Here is a 16885-nt window from a genome sequence, read left to right as displayed (position 1 = left end):
GGGTATATTGTAAAAAAAAAAGAACCCTTAGGGTGTCAAGTTGGGTTGATTGTATGTGGTTTTTATTTTATTTATTTTATTTTAAATTTTATGTATGAGTTCATGAGGAAAAAAAGAAAAAGAAAGGGAAAGGGCATCCATTTAACACAATCAGAGCATGTTGGACATGATTATTATTATTTAGAGATAGTATCATAGTACTATACCAATGTGATACACGGATTTAATCCAAATTATAAGTAAACAAGATTAAATATTCCAATAATTGATAAGATTAACCAAAAAAAACTATAAAACCAGTTATAGTTACATCTGGAAAACTAAAGTATTGAAAAGCATCATAAGTCATAAAGCTTTACAACATAGAAGGGGATCTTGAGACAATGACAAAGTAGCCAACTTGGGTACACGCCAAACTAGCCAACACTTCATTTGGAAGCTTAACTTGGATTCACATCAATATCAGAATCTGCACATTGACATTCAAGAAACCCCAATTAGGCCTTATGCTTTTGTTTGACAAGATTTGGGATTACATCATGTTTGGCAAAATGGAGACAGAGATAAAGAAAAAGAAAATGAGTATGGGGAAGAAGAGGGATGGGAAGAGAAGGAAAAAGTTTCTATTCTCATGTTGTTTGGTTAGTAGGTAAAAGTGAAAAGAAATGATTTATATTATGAATCAGTTTTTAATTAAAAAATAAAAAAAATAAAAACTAAACATTCACTTTTAATCTCTCTCTCTTCCCTTTCAAATTGGAAAGAAAGGGAGTAATAGATTTGGAGGAAAAGAAAATCGTATCATTAATTTTCCCTTCCCTTTCCTTCACTTTCACCAATCAAACAAGGAAAAAAAATCTCTTTTTCCCCTTCTTCATTTTTCCTCCCACCCACCAAACAACGAAACAAGTGTTTTTCCACAATCTCTTCCCATCCCTTGTTCACTTAAGCCATAAAAGGAAGTAGTAATTGGCAAAACTTAGGTATAGTTCTTGAACTGTTATACCTTAATTTTTACACAAGTCTTCTTCTTTCCAAAATGTATTCATAAATATATTTTAAAAAAATTAACCGGAAGGGGGCTATAATAATGGATAACTATTATACTTTTTTTTCTTTTTCTTTTTAGGAGAGATAACTCTTTTATTTATATATATATATATATATATATATATATATCTAGTATCTACTGACTTTTAAAAAAAAATTTGGGAGGGCAAAGGCCCCCTTGGTCCCAATGTGGCTCTAACACTGCTTCGATGAACACATTGCCAAAGAAAGCACTTGATTTTGGATAGAGTGGCAGCTTTCCAAACCCGACTTCCCATAAAGGTGCCAACTTGGGGAGTATCTTCGCCTGCGAACAAGCTAATCTATAGGCCTCCTTAAGCTCAAACTCTCCACTTGGAGAGAAAGCCCAAAAGATACGATCCTTACCATCTGCAAATAAGGGAGTCGGTGTTGCTTTTATTTTCAGCAGCAAATTAGGAGGGATCACAGAGGAAATACTCTCCCAATCCCAATGGTTGTGTTGGATAAAATCTTTGAGAAGAAGGGCTTTCTCCCCTCTATTGCGAGGCCCTACAATGAGACTTCTTAAAGGCCTTTTACTCATCCATTTATCAAACCAGAGAGATAAGCAACTATTTTTACTTGCTATCCACTTAATACCATTCTTGATAACTTCTTCACCTAAGAGAGCGGACCAAGTCGTGGAGTAGATTCTAGACTTGGACTGGAGCTTCCTTCTACGATTCAAGTGTTTATGGGAAAGGACATGAACCCATAAAAAATCTCTCTCTTGATGGAATCTCCAACAAAGCTTGGCTAGAAGAGCAGTATTTTTTTTCTTAGCTGCTTGAAGGCCCAGACCTCTTTCATTCTTAGTCTTGGTGATTTTCTTCCAACTAACTAAGCGCATTTTTTTCTTGCTGTCTGTTGATTTCCATAGAAAGTCTCTGCACAACTTATCCACACATTGCGTAGTTTTGGGCGGTAGGACAGCATATTGCGTAGTTTTGTTACATCACTCTATGTTTTATGTTGAATAGATATGATGTATTCTTATTTACAGTGCAAATGTGTCGTATTTTCTTCTCTACTTAATCAAGGTTTAGATGATTAAATCTTTATTACAATTTGTTTATTAGCAGTATACATACATGGGTGAGATTTAACGTGTGATCATGAAAATAATTTCAATGCTAATGGACCAATGGTAGTTGTAGTAATCTTTTTGTTCATGTATGTATTTTCACGAAGCTACAACATAGATTTCTCCATCCCTTATTTCTGTTTTTATAATTTTGAATTTGGCACAAGCTACATTTAATTGTATTGTTTGGTTGGTTAACATTGAAGGAAATTTTAATTATGTGTAATAATAGATGATTGTACTATTGTTTTTGTATAAATTTGGTGCATTGCATGGATTAGTAGTGGTAGGTAAAATGAAGATTTAGTAAGCTTATTTTTTTGAGAAGAAAGATTTAATAAGGCTGATTATACAATTAAAACCCCACTTTAATAAATATGACAACACGTTAATTGTTTTGTGGGGTAAAACATAGCAATCCTAATACCAATAGACAGCCATAATAACACACTAGATTCAACAACAAAGAACTAATAAACATCAAAAAAAGAAAAAAGAAAAAAAAAAGGGAAAAGAACTAAAGGCTCAACCTAAATGATAAATATACAAACAAGACAACATTTATCTTTTATAAACAATTACAATGAACGTTGAAATTATAGTGTGCAAATTGATAGATCATTTTTGGCATTGACGGGAGTCTTTATTTCTTCAATGATAGTAATTGTTTGTGGGTGACAATCAAATTAATGTGTAGGACCTTCCAACTGGTGGTCATTATATGTGTTACTTGACATTTGGTTCTTCCCCAAGAATACATTCAAGATGAGCAGGAAAATTGCAATCTGCACAGTAATAGAACCATTGCTTGGGATCTCGTTATTCTTCACAAATATCACAGTAGTATTCACCCGAGTCATCTTCAGGTTTACAATAGAGTGTGAAGGGATGTTCATGTTGGTTGTACCATGCGGTTTGTGGTAGTGTAGCGCATCGGAAGTCTAGAACAAATTCACAAGTGGCACAACAGAATACTCGATATTGATACTCACCACAACTACTACACTCCTGTTTAGTGTTTGACTGTGGGTAGGCAAGCAGCACAACTTGTATGTATACCAAAATTGCATGGGACACAAAGAAAGGGCAGATTTCCTTCTTTGCCACAAAAGTCGCATGTGAACTTCATTAGCTTCCAAATGCGGGTCAATGAGTGGTCGTGGTCCTTGTGGACTGCAGATTTGGTGGTGAGTGGGAAAGAAGAACATCCACTGTGAATACTGAAGTTGCAATCGGAACAATGATAAATGTATTGGAAACGAAATTCATTGCAGTCTATGCATTTATTATATTCTTCATCGCTAAGAGTAATCGGTTGGAGAATAAGAGGATGATTTGGGTGCAAGGGATGGTGCAACTCAAGGGGAAGTTCTGCACATGATTTATGACGATAGAAATCTTTGCATGTTATACAACTATAGCTAGGACCCCATACTGGTTCCCAACACCCCTGACAAGAAATTCCACTTCTCTCGTTTGCATTAAAGACCAACGGATGCAGCGGATGAGAAAAGTGTTGAAGCGCCATCCTCTAGGCAACATTCAATTTGGTTAAAAAATAAGAACTTAATAGAACAGGGCTGGGTGCTACCCATACTGAATCCAAATCTATATCACAGAGCAAAACAAACATACAGAGAGAGAGAGAGATAAGCTTACACTATTCAAAATAGATGCATTCCCACTCTCAGTGTTAGAATCATCTTTATCTTGGTTTAAGTCGCCACTGGAGCAGCTTCCACCGGCTTCCAAACCGTACAGGGAGCCCTCGAAGAAACTCATCACTGTTGCAGGAGAGATAGCAACCGTCAAATCTCTTATTTCCCTCTCTTCACACTCACTATTACTCTTTCTCACTCTCTCAATTTGAATCTCAAGTTTTGCATTCTTTTTGCTTCTCTCAGTCTCACCAGACGCATTTAGGTTTCTATAAAAATCATCAAATCATAATGGAGTATGGCTCATCCTTTTATACCGAAAATTGATTGTTTAGGACACCAATTTAAAAAATAAAATAAAATGCTTACACTATCATCCGCGGTGCTAAACCGAAATTTTAAACCCACCAAAATTTACTTCATTTTTTTTAATAGATGTTCTATTTTAATTAAAATAATATTAACACCTCATTAAAATAATACACAAAACAAAAAAAAACAAAAAAAAAAAAACTTTTTTCATTCATTTCAGATTTCACATACTCTCTCCCTGATTCAACATTTTTTTCTTCTCAAAACCCAACAGATCAAGCACAAATCCAACATTAAACACAAATCAAACATCAAACCCAAAATAGCCAAACCAAATCCAGTATCAAACCAAAGTTGCCAAATAAATCAAACACAAATCAATAGAAAATCAGCCCAGCAGAGCCAGATCATAGCCACCACCCACAACCCATAAATCAAACCTGAACAAACCCATAGCCCTGCCCACCACCGGCAGTTCAACAACTAGCACCAAATATCAACCGAAAATGAAGATATTCTGGTTTAATCGGTGCGAAAATGAATTTAAGTGAGGTGTTTGGCTGAAAAACGAAGAGAGGGAGAGCTCAAAAGGAAAAAAAAAAATGGAGGATTTACGGACCCTAGCCACCGCGATCCACCGCCACAACAGCTAGCGCCACCATGATCACCACCATCGGACTCCTCAGGAATCACAGCCACCCCATCAGACAGAGGGACAAGAGAAAGGAGAAAATAGAAAAGAGAGTAGAGGGAGAGCAGACGTATGAGAGAGAAAAATGGAAAAGAGAGGTATAAAATAAAATAAAATAATACTAAATATTAGTATAACATTTGGCTGTACCTTTTTAAACTTGGAACATTTCTATAGCATGTGTCAAATTTTTTTATATATAAAAGGTAGGTTTTTTTGGTATTTGCCATTAATACTCTAATCCAAAGGGTATTTTTTAATTAAAAGATAGAAAACTAAGGATTTGAATTTGATTCGGGTCTCCATTTAAAAGTTCAACCTAATAACCTCTCATTTTGAATGATGGTCTCACACTCCAATATAAAATTATGGAATTAAAGAAAAAGGAGCATAAAAAGCTAGGAATAAATAATAGTAAGACATTAATTCTATATATGAAATAATAAAAAAAGACATTATACTTGCACAATAAAAGTTCCAACATTATAATTTTAATACCACCAACCAATCCACCATTATTACTCCCTTGAACAAAACTACATAAATGCTTGTGGCATACAAAATATTTTCATATGTTGTGGCTTTTTATTGTATCCATAGCATCATTTATAATATATCTCACAAAAATATACTATTAATTCAAGTACAAGTACTAAATAAGCCTAAAATTGTACTGCATTTAACATCTATAACAAAATTTAAGCAAGTAAATCAACTTACTATTTATGAAAAGGAATAGAAAAACACATAAGTATAAACAAATTTGTAAAAGCAACCATCATTACTTACCATAAGAATAATTCAATTTTGACTTCAAAATACACTGAGGAAAACTTTCAAGTTAGCATTAATTTTAATTTTTTCAAAGATAAATTCATGTGAAACTCATCTATAACTTCTTCTATATATAGAATTATTATGTCTTTGGCATAAAACATTCTCTAACACAAAAGAAAGAATAGAAGCAATTAGACAAGGAATTGATGCTTACTTGCTTAGATATATATATACTTATCTTTCTCTTTTGTTTTATCATTTTCTTTTACTATTATTATCTTCTTCATTTTTTTTTTAATCCATATCTAGACTCTATACTAACATTTCCTCTTTCTTTTTTTCCTATACATGTACATACTAACAATTTATTTTATCATTCATTTATTACACATCTCTATCTTGGTTATACATGCATGAAATTCTATCTCTTATTTTCCTAGGGTTCACTAGAACACTAATGGCCGCTTAAAAAAAATAGTGATAAGATAGTATTTTTAAGTATTATTTATAATTCAATAGTTATAATAGGAAAGAAGAAATTGAACATTGAATGTTTACATTAGAAACACTAAAAGGGCCAGATGTGCCAATTGAGTTACACGGCTCTTGGTGATAAGATAGTAAATTTTTTTTTTTTGAGAATCAAAGTTATCATACATCGATGCTAATTATGTCATATATTCAACACTTACAAGAAGCATCATATATTGTATTATTTTACATTAATTATATGTGTGACTATATTAGGATGTGTTGTGAAAATTTAATGTCCCTAGCTTTACTTATATGACTTAACTAATTGAATTGAATTTATTATCTTTTATATTTATAAATGTATAAATGTTGATGAAGATATAGATAAACCACATATTTGATCTCTAACCTTTTAAAGGTGTTAATTTAGTCTTTAACCTTTTGCTATTGTGTCAAAATGGTTCTTTCATTAAGTGAAAGATGAAAGATGCTGACGTGGCTAACAATATTCCAAATAAAATATTATTTCTATGCCACATAGATTGAAACATGTACTGCATGTCAGCACTAAATTAAAAAAACAAAGAACTTAATAACACAAAAACTCACTCGCGTGCAAGCAAGGGAAATTTGGGATAAAAATCCCTAATTACTCAGTTCTCAATTGTTTCAGGGCACCTCAAATTTGTCCAAAGAGAACAGTGAGGGACGAGAGTCAAGTGAGTGAAGACTAGCGAGTCTATGGGAACAAAAGATTAAGGAGTTGAAGGTGTATTCAAAGCGTTTGGAGTTGGTGGAGGGAACAAAAGATTAAGGAGTTGAAGGTGTATTCAAAGCGTTTGGAGTTGGTGGAGGAACAAAAGATTAAGAAGTTGAAGGTGTATTCAAATTTGGAGAAGTTGCAGTCTGCAAGCGGCTGATGGAGAATAAATTTGGTTTTAATGGACATTGTAGACTTTGGTCTAAAAGGTTTTACTTTTTTGTCACAAAATTTTCTTGGTGATTGATAGTGTAGCAAGTAATTGAGTTTTGGGTTTTATACCTCTTTAAAATTTGAATTTATTAGAATAGTTTTTTAAGAATAGTTTCTAAAATCTGATAGTTTGTTCAAATTGTTTGGATAAGATTTTTCCAGTTGACACATTTGAAAGGTTAGAGGCAAAATTGACAAATAGCATAAAGGTTAGATACTAAATATGTAGTTTAATTAATTTAACTAATTTATTTTAGAAAAGTAGATTTTTTTTTTTAATGCTTTTGATTCAAGTGTTATGGCTTTGTCAGGAGTAATAATTTCTTTTATAAGTATTTGTGGGGTGTGAGGGATAAGGGTTAGGGTTCAAGTTTTCAGGAAAGAGTTTCACACACATGTATATTAAGATTAGGCTAGAGTAGAATTTTTATATTGTATATTAAAAAAAAAAAAATAGTACTAGAAGCTTGTTTTACGCTTTTTATTTTTTGATTTCCCCTTTCCATTTTCTTTGTTTTTCAAAAACATATACTTTAGATTGTCATAGAAAAGAAAAGGAAAGAAGATTGAAAAAAGAAGAAGAAATTATGGTCCATAAGAATTCTTACCATCTCTTCATATATTTTTTCTTAATAACCAAGAAAATAAAAAACAATGTAAAGGCAAAGATACTTTAAAGAAACTGACTTCTTTATCTTTGCAAGTTTGCATTGATTCTGCTCAACCATTTTAAAACAATAGATTATTCCAAAATTGAATGTTATAGTTTGAGTAACTTACTCAATTCTTTATCTTTGCATGAATTCTACACAATCATTATAAAATTTTGATTATTCCAAACTTGGATATTATATTTTGTGGAATTTAATCACTTCTTTATCTTTGCATAAATTCTACTCAATAATTTATAAAAAAATTGATTCAACAATAAAGAACTAATAAACATCAAAAAAAGAAAAAAGAAAAAAAAAGGGAAAAGAACTAAAGGCTCAACCTAAATGATAAATATACAAACAAGACAACATTTATCTTTTATAAACAATTACAATGAACGTTGAAATTATAGTGCGCAAATTGATAGATCATTTTTGGCATTGACGGGAGTCTTTATTTCTTCAATGATAGTAATTGTTTGTGGGTGACAATCAAATTAATGTGTAGTACCTTCCAAATGGTGGTCATTATATGTGTTACTTGACATTTGGTTCTTCCCCAAGAATACATTCAAGATGAGCAGGAAAATTGCAATCTGCACAGTAATAGAACCATTGCTTGGGATCTCGTTCTTCTTCACAAATATCACAGTAGTATTCACCCGAGTCATCTTCAGGTTTACAATAGAGTGTGAAGGGATGTTCATGTTGGTTGTACCATGCGGTTTGTGGTAGTGCAGCACATCGGAAGTCTAGAACAAATTCACAAGTGGCACAACGGAATACTCGGTATCGATACTCACCACAACTACTACACTCCTGTTTAGTGTTTGTGTTGGAGAGGTAAAGACGATGCTCATGACAGGCATGAGTAAGGGTGTCTGAGATCAAACTACATTGAACATTGAGATCATAGTTGCATAATTGACAACTGTAGCGTAAGCCATTGCACAGTTGGCCACAAAAACCACAACCAAAAGAATAGCTCTCATAATTGAGGGTCAGTGGGTGTCGATGAAGTGGGTGTTGTTTTAATTTGGGTAATTCTACACAAGATTTATGAAGAAAGAAGTTACATTGAGCACAACAATAAAATGGAGAGAAAATGTCTCGTACGCACCCGTTGCATTTTATGTTATTCGGAACCTCGTCAGTAAGCTGTAAATCATGCTTGTGACTAAAGTGTTTGATTTCTGTGGCAATTTTGGCTCCATCCTCCCCCATAGTGAATTTTTTGACTTCATAAGTTGTTGAGACAACAGATAGATGGAGCTGCTCCTCTACAAGTTCCTCCAGTTTTTTGTACGCCTTATTTCTGGGGTTCATACTACAACGGAGGTGGGCAATAAAATCGCATATTGAGCAATAGTAAACCCAATGTGTGTCTACTTTTTCAACACAGAGTAGACAAATTCGAGAATTAGATTGATGGGTTTCTGAAGAATGGGTGAGCTGGAGAGGGTGCTTGTGACGTGTAACTTCGACTGTGGGTAGGCAAGCAGCACAACTTGTATGTATACCAAAATTGCATGGGACACAAAGAAAGGGCAGATTGCCTTCTTTGCCACAAAAGTCGCATGTAAACTTCATTAGCTTCCAAATGCGGGTCAATGAGTGGTCGTGGTCCTTGTGGACTGCAGATTTGGTGGTGAGTGGGAAAGAAGAACATCCGCTGTGAATACTGAAGTTGCAATCGGAACAATGATAAATGTATTGGAAACGAAATTCATTGCAGTCTATGCATTTATTATATTCTTCATCGCCAAGAGTAATCGGTTGGAGAATAAGAGGATGATTTGGGTGCAAGGGATGGTGCAACTCAAGGGGAAGTTCTGCACATGATTTATGATGATAGGAATTTTTGCATGTTATACAACTATAGCTAGGACCCCATACTGGTTCCCAACACCCCTGACAAGAAATTCCACTTCTCTCGTTTGCATTAAAGACCAACGGATGCTGCGGATGAGAAAAGTGTTGAAGCGCCATCCTCTAGACAACATTCAATTTGGTTAAAAAATAAGAACTTAATAGAACAGGGCTGGGTGCTACCCATACTGAATCCAAATCTATATCACAGAGCAAAACAAACATACAGAGAGAGAGAGATAAGCTTACACTACTCAAAATAGATGCATTCCCACTCTCAGTGTTAGAATCATCTTTATCTTGGTTTAAGTCGCCACTGGAGCAGCTTCCACCGGCTTCCAAACCGTACAGGGAGCCCTCGAAGAAACTCGTCACTGTTGCAGGAGAGATAGCAACCGTCAAATCTCTTATTTCCCTCTCTTCACACTCACTATTACTCTTTCTCACTCTCTCAATTTGAATCTCAAGTTTTGCATTCTTTTTGCTTCTCTCAGTCTCACCAGACGCATTTAGGTTTCTATAAAAATCATCAAATCATAATGGAGTATGGCTCATCCTTTTATACCGAAAATTGATTGTTTAGGACACCAATTTAAAAAATAAAATAAAATGCTTAGAGCATTAGCATTGGAAAATGCTAATGCTATCCTATTTTACCATTCTAAAAACTCATTTTATCATTATACCATTTTATTTTACAATACCTTCACATCCCAAAACTCTATTCTTATTAAAATATTATTTTTTAATCTTTCTCTACTGCTACTTTCCAACCGTCACTTCTTTCCAAATTCCAACGGCTCCACCATCACCAATCACCACACCACCACCACCACACCACACCACACCTCCACCTCTACGGCTCCACCATCATCAATCACCACACCACCACCCCCGATCAACCCCAATCACAACAAGAAAAAAAAAAAAAAAAAAAAAAAAAAAAAAACCCAGATCGATCGATCAAAACCCAGACACCACCGCGTTGATCAACCCAACCCAGACACCAAAATCCCACCGACAAAAACCCAAACACCGCCGATCAACCTCAATCACACAGGAAAAAAAAAAAAAAAAAAAAAACCAGATCAACCCAATCAAAACCCAGACACCGCCGCTTGATCAACCCAAATCAACCACCAAAATCCCACCGGAACAAAACCCAAACACCGCCGATCAACCCGATCACAACAAAAAAAAAAAAAAAAAACCCAGATCAAACCCGATCAAAACCCAAACACCGCCGCGTTGATCAACCCAAACCCAGACACCAAAATCCACCGGAACAAACCCCCAACACCGCCGATCAACCCCGATCACAACAGGAAAAAAAAAAAAAAAAACCCAGATCAAACCGATCAAAACCCAAACACCGCCGCGTTGATCAACCCAAATCAGACACCAAAATCCCACCAACAAAAACCCAACACCGCCGATCACCCCGATCACAACAGGAAAAAAAAAAAAAAAAAAAAAAAAAACCCAGATCAACCCAAACCCAGACATCAAAACCCAGAAACCGCCGCCACTGCCGCCGCGTTGATCAACGTTTCCTCCATCGTTGATCAACCCAGATCAACGTTTCCTCCACTGTGATGTGTTATGTTGATGGTGGGAGGAGGAAGATGTTCGGTTCTGAAGAGAGGAGAGAGTAGATGAGAAAGAGAGAAAGGGAGAGAGAGAGAAGATAACAGAAATAATGAGGGAGAGAGAAAATTTCGGGGGAAAATATGATTAAAATAGTATTATTATTTTTAGAATACTGCTACAGTGCAATTCTAAAGATAGAATTGCACTGTAGCAAGTATTGTAAAAAATTTAGCATAGTTGTCTTTAGCATTCCGGGATGTAGCATGTTTTAAAACTTAAAATGCTAAATATACCTTACATATAGCATTAGCATTTTCCAATGCTAATGCTCTTACACTATCATCCGCGGTGCTAAACCAAAATTTTAAACCCACCAAAATTTACTTCATTTTTTTTTAATAGATGTTCTATTTTAATTAAAATAATATTAACACCTCATTAAAATAATACACAAAACAAAAAAAAATAAAAAACCTTTTTCATTCATTTCAGATTTCACATACTCTCTCCCTGATTCAACATTTTTTCTTCTCAAAACCCAACAGATCAAGCACAAATCCAACATTAAACACAAATCAAACATCAAACCCAAAATAGCCAAACCAAATCCATTATCAAACCAAAGTTGCCAAATAAATCAAACACAAATCAATAGAAAATCAGCCCAGCAGAGCCAGACCATAGCCATCACCCACAACCCATAAATCAAACCTGAACAAACCCATAGCCCTGCCCACCACCGGCAGTTCAACAACTACCACCAAATATCAACCGAAAATGAAGATATTCTGGTTTAATCGGTGCGAAAATGAATTTAAATGAGGTGTTTGGCTGAAAAACGAAGAGAGGGAGAGCTCAAAAGGAAAAAAAAAATGGAGGATTTACGGACCCCAGCCACCGCGATCCACCGCCACAACAACTAGCACCACCACGATCCCCCACCACCATCGGACTCCTCAGGAATCACAGCCACCCCATCAGAGGGGGACAAGAGAAAGGAGAGATGTCTGAGAAAGGGAGGAGAGAGATGAGAGGTGTCTGAGAGAGAAAAGAGAAAATAGAAGAGAGAGTAGAAGGAGAGCAGCCGAATGAGAGAGAAAAATGGAAAAGAGAGGTATAAAATAAAATAAAATAATACTAAATATTATAACATTTGGCTGTAACATTTTAAAGTTGGAACATTGCTAGCATGTTTGAATTTTTTTTTTTTTTTTGATAAGAGCATGTTTGAAATTTTTTATATAGAAACGGTAGGTTTTTTTTGGTATTTGCTATTAATACTCTAATCCAAAGGGTATTTTTTTAATTAAAAGATAGACAACTAAGGATTTGAATTTGATTCGGGTCTCCATTTAAAAGTTCAACATAATAACCTCTCATTTTGATTTTGGTGGTCTCACACTCCAATATAAAATTATGGAATTAAAGATAAGGGGCATAAAAAACTAGGAATAAATGATAGTAAGACATTAATTCTATATATATAATAATAAAAAAAGACATTATACTTTTTTTTTTGACTAGGTAAATGCAGGAGCTCGAACTCCCAAGTAATAGGTTACTGACATATTAATTCACGTACTAAAAAAAGACATTATACTTGCACGATAAAAGTTCCAACATTATAGTTTTAATACCACCAACCAATCCACCATTATTACTCCCTTGGACAAAACTACATAAATGCTTGGGGCATCCAAAATATTTTCATGTGTTGTGGCTTTTTATTGTATCCATAGCATCATTTATAATATATCTCACAAAAATATACTATTAATTCAAGTAATAAATAAGCCTAAAATTGTACTGCATTTAACATATATAACAAAATTTAAGCAAGTAAATCAACTTACTATTTATGAAAAGTAATAGAAAAACACGTAAGTATAAACAAATTTGCAAAAGCAACCATCATTACTTACCATAAGAATAATTCAATTTTGACTTCAAAACACACCTAGGAAAACTTCCAAGTTTGTCTTAATTTTAATTTTTTCAAAGATAAGTTCATGTGGAACTCATCTATAACTTCTTCTATATATAGGATTATTATGTCTTTGGCATAAAACATTCTCCAACACAAAAGAAAGAATAGAAGCAATTAGACAAGGAATTGATGCTTACTTGCTTAGATATATATACTTATCTTTCTCTTTTGTCTTATCTTTTTCTTTTACTATTCTTTACACATCTCTATCTTGGTTACACATGCATGAAATTCTATCTCTTATGTTCCTAGGGTTCACTAGAACACAAATGGCTGCTTAAAAAAAAATAGTGATAAGATAGTATTTTTAAGTATTATTTATACTTCAATAGTTATAATAGGGAAGGGGAAATTGAACATTGAATGTTTACGTTAGAAACACTAAAATGGCAAGATGTGCCAATTGAGTTACACGGCTCTTGGTGATAAGATAGTAATTTTTTTTTTTTTGAGAATCAAAGTTATCATACATCAATGCCAATGACATATATTCAACACCTACAAGAAGCATCATATATTGTATCATATTGCATTAATTATTTGTGTGACTATATTAGGATGTGTTGTGAAAATTTAATGTCCCTAGCTTTACTTATATGACTTAACTAATTCAATTTATTTTATTATCTTTTATATTTATTAATGTATAAATGTTGATAAAGATATAGATAAATCACATATTTGATTTCTAACCTTTTAAATGTGTCATTTACTCTTTAACTGTTTACTATTGTGTCAAAATGGTCCATTCCATTAAGCGAAAGATAAAAAATGCTTATGTGACTAATGATCCAAATAAAATATTATTTGATGCCACATAGACTGAAACATTTTCTGCATGTCAGCATTAAATTAAAAAAACAAAGAACTTTAATAACTCAAAAACTCACTCACGTGCAAGCAAGGGAGATTTGGGATCAAAATCCCTAATTACTCAGTTTTCAATTGTTTCAAGGCACCTCAAATTTGTCCAAAGAGAACAGTGAGGGACGAGAGTTAAGTGAGTGAAGACTAGCGATTCTATGGGAGTTGGAGGAGGGAACAAAAGATTAAGGAGTTGAAGGTGTATTAAAAGTGTTTGGAGTTGGTGCAGGATCATATAGCATTGGAGAAGTTGCGGTCTGCAAGAGGCTGATGGAGAATAAATTTGGGTTTAATGAACATTGTGACTTTGGTCTAAAAGGTTTTACTTTTTTGTCACAAAATTTTCTTGGTGATTGATAGTGTAGCTAGTAATTGAGTTTTGGGTTTTATACATCTTTAAAAGTTGAATTTATTAGAATATTTTTTTAACAATAGTTTCTAAAGTCTAATAGTTTGTTCAAATTGTTTGGATAAGATTTTTCCAATTGACACATTTGAAAGGTTAGAGACAAAATTGACAAATAGCATAAAGGTTAGATACTAAATATGCAGTTTAATTAATTTAACTAATTTCTTTTAGAAAAGTAGATTAGTAACTGTAATTAATTTGTAACTTGAACATTTAGTACATTTAATGCTTTTGATTTATAAGTGTTATGACTTTGTTAGGAGTAATAATTTAGTACTAGAAGCTTGGGGCCCGTTTGATACATGTGTTTAAACACATGTTTTCAGTTTTTAAACAACATTACAAGTATTTTTATACACTTTTTCACTTACACGTATTTCCAAAAAAATTGAAAACTGATGTTTAAACATACGTACCAAACAGGCCCTTGTTTTTCGTTTTTTATTTTTGGTTTCCCCTTTCCATTTTCTCTGTTTTTGAAAAATATAAACTTTAGATTGTCGTAGAAAAGAAAAGGAAAGAAGGTTGTAAAAAGAAGAAGAAATTATGGTCTGTAATTCTTGCCACCTCTTTATATATTCTTTCTTAATAACCAAGAAACTAAAAAACAATGTAAAGGCAAAGATACTTTAAAGAAACTGACTTCTTTATCTTTGCAAGTTTGCATTGATTCTACTCAAAGATTATTCCAAACTTGAATGATATAGTCTGAGCAACTTAATCAATTCTTTATCTTTGCCTAAATTCTACTCAATCCTTTTAAAAGTTTGATTATTCCAAACTTGGATATTATAATTTTTGTAATTTAATCACTTCTTTATCTTTGCATAAATTCTACTCAATAATTTATAAAAAAACTGATTATTCCAAACTTCAAACTTGAATGTTATACTTGGTGAAACTTTTTTTGAGAAAATATATTTAGTGTACTTAATCATGTCAAATGTTATTAATAATATCTAGAGCCTCTAATAAGCAAAATTGATTAGTTGCTTATATTATAATTTCTCAACACCTATAATAGCTTTCAACAATATTATATCACTTAATAAATTAAAATTTTGATTCTAAAAAAACTAAAAATTTGAAAATTTCACAATCAAATTACTTGTTCCTTTTGTTCTTAACATGCATTGAATCACTAGAAATGCTAAGGGGGGAGTCATGGCCACCTTGGGTTTTTTAAAAGGGCAGTGCTTATTGCACAAAGTTGGATTTCCTTGTTTATGTTTTATTATTTTATTTTGAGTGATACAAAGATATTACAAATTTTACCACTAATGTGTTACTAATCACTAAAAAACCATTTAGACGTTTTTTTTGTAATAGTTAGTTGTTATTATTTTAGGCAAAAATATCATTTTGGTCCCTATATTTTAGTGTCATAGTCAATTCGATCTTTACATATTAGTAGCATTCAATTTGGTCCTTGTTATTTTTAACTTGCAATCAATTTGATCCCTTCCTAACAAAATATACTTACGTGACAAATGATTTACATTATTGGTGCACACATGGCTAAAATAATAATATAAAATCAAATGATTAAACATTAAAAAAACCACACAAGCATTTTAGTGAAAAAGAAAAATCCATGCCAGCCAAAAAAAAACTTGAAAAAATTAAGGCAAAAATATCATTTTAGTCCTTATATTTTGGACTCAAATTCAATTTGATCCCTATATTTTGATAGCAAACAATTTGGTTTATGTTATTTTCAACTTACAGTCAATTTGATCCCTACTCTTAATTCACTAATAGAAAATTTTTTAGGCGGTAAACAGTTTGCATTGTTGGCATGTTTAATATTAAAATATTAAATGAGATACTAACGTGTCTAAATTTTAAAAATAGCGACATCACTTTTTAAAAATATTTTGGGTAAATTGTAAAATACACTTCTAAAGTTTGAGAATTTTTAGATTTTACATCTGAATTTTTAGAATTTGAATTTACACCTTAAAGTTTTCCTCTATTTGCATTAGTAGCCCTTCCATCTATTTTTGCTTACATGTTCGTTAAATGCCAAGTCAAATTGTCACCTGAGTATATTTCATCCAATGAAAAAGTGCCATGTCAATTAGTTGCAACATATCACTTAAATAATTTTAAAAATTAAAATAATTATCTAAATATAAAAAAACTTATATAAATAAAAATAAAAATTATCACAGATTCACAACATTTTCTTTGCAATGTTCTTGACACTCTAACAAACCAATTCATACCAAAATCCAGCAAATCCCATAAATTTTACAAATACAGAAGATTAACAAACCTAGAAAATTAGCAAATCCAAAAATCTCATTATCAACAAACCCATAAAGTTTCTTTGGAAATAAAACACATACAGAAAAAAAAGGGCGAAAACACCATTTTGGTCCATACCAAAATTCAGCAAATCCCATAAATTTTACAAATACAGATGATCAACAAACCTAGAAAATTAGCAAATCCAAAAATCTCATTATCA

The 16885-nt window shown here is 32.8% G+C and overlaps 1 protein-coding gene across 7 annotated transcripts; it reads right to left on the bottom strand.

Annotated features, from left to right (window-relative positions):
* Positions 1-320: 320 nt before the first annotated feature.
* Positions 321-13147, bottom strand: LOC115952293. 7 transcript variants are annotated; one of them, XM_031069397.1, is made up of 4 exons: positions 12079-12207; positions 12042-12047; positions 9812-9936; positions 8076-9685 (listed from the first exon to the last, which is right to left on the bottom strand). In XM_031069397.1, the coding sequence occupies exons 1-4, from the start codon at positions 12098-12100 to the stop codon at positions 8231-8233; spliced, it is 1608 nt and encodes a 535-aa protein (XP_030925257.1). In that variant the 5' UTR covers positions 12101-12207; the 3' UTR covers positions 8076-8230. The 7 variants fall into 7 exon arrangements, 2 of the variants coding, with proteins under 2 accessions (XP_030925257.1, XP_030925258.1); XR_004083330.1 differs by lacking the exons at positions 8076-9685; positions 9812-9936 and adding exons at positions 321-469; positions 3815-3939 and having other exon boundaries at positions 12042-12207; XR_004083333.1 differs by lacking the exons at positions 8076-9685; positions 9812-9936; positions 12042-12047; positions 12079-12207 and adding exons at positions 2727-3686; positions 3815-3939; positions 13075-13147.
* Between the last annotated feature and the right edge of the window lie 3738 nt (positions 13148-16885).

The sequence above is a fragment of the Quercus lobata genome, chromosome 7 (assembly GCF_001633185.2).
Source record: "Quercus lobata isolate SW786 chromosome 7, ValleyOak3.0 Primary Assembly, whole genome shotgun sequence".
In the NCBI taxonomy this organism is placed as follows: Eukaryota; Viridiplantae; Streptophyta; class Magnoliopsida; order Fagales; family Fagaceae; genus Quercus; species Quercus lobata.
This window is presented reverse-complemented; position numbering and strand designations above follow the sequence as displayed.

Bases quoted from the DNA above. Each gene is read 5' to 3' on its own strand.
- LOC115952293 (XM_031069397.1), bottom strand. From the start codon at position 12,100: ATGGTGGTGGGGGATCGTGGTG. The intron at 9,686-9,811 runs GTAAGCTTATCT...AATGTTGTCTAG, and splicing joins ATGCATCTATTTTGAGTAGT to AGGATGGCGCTTCAACACTT.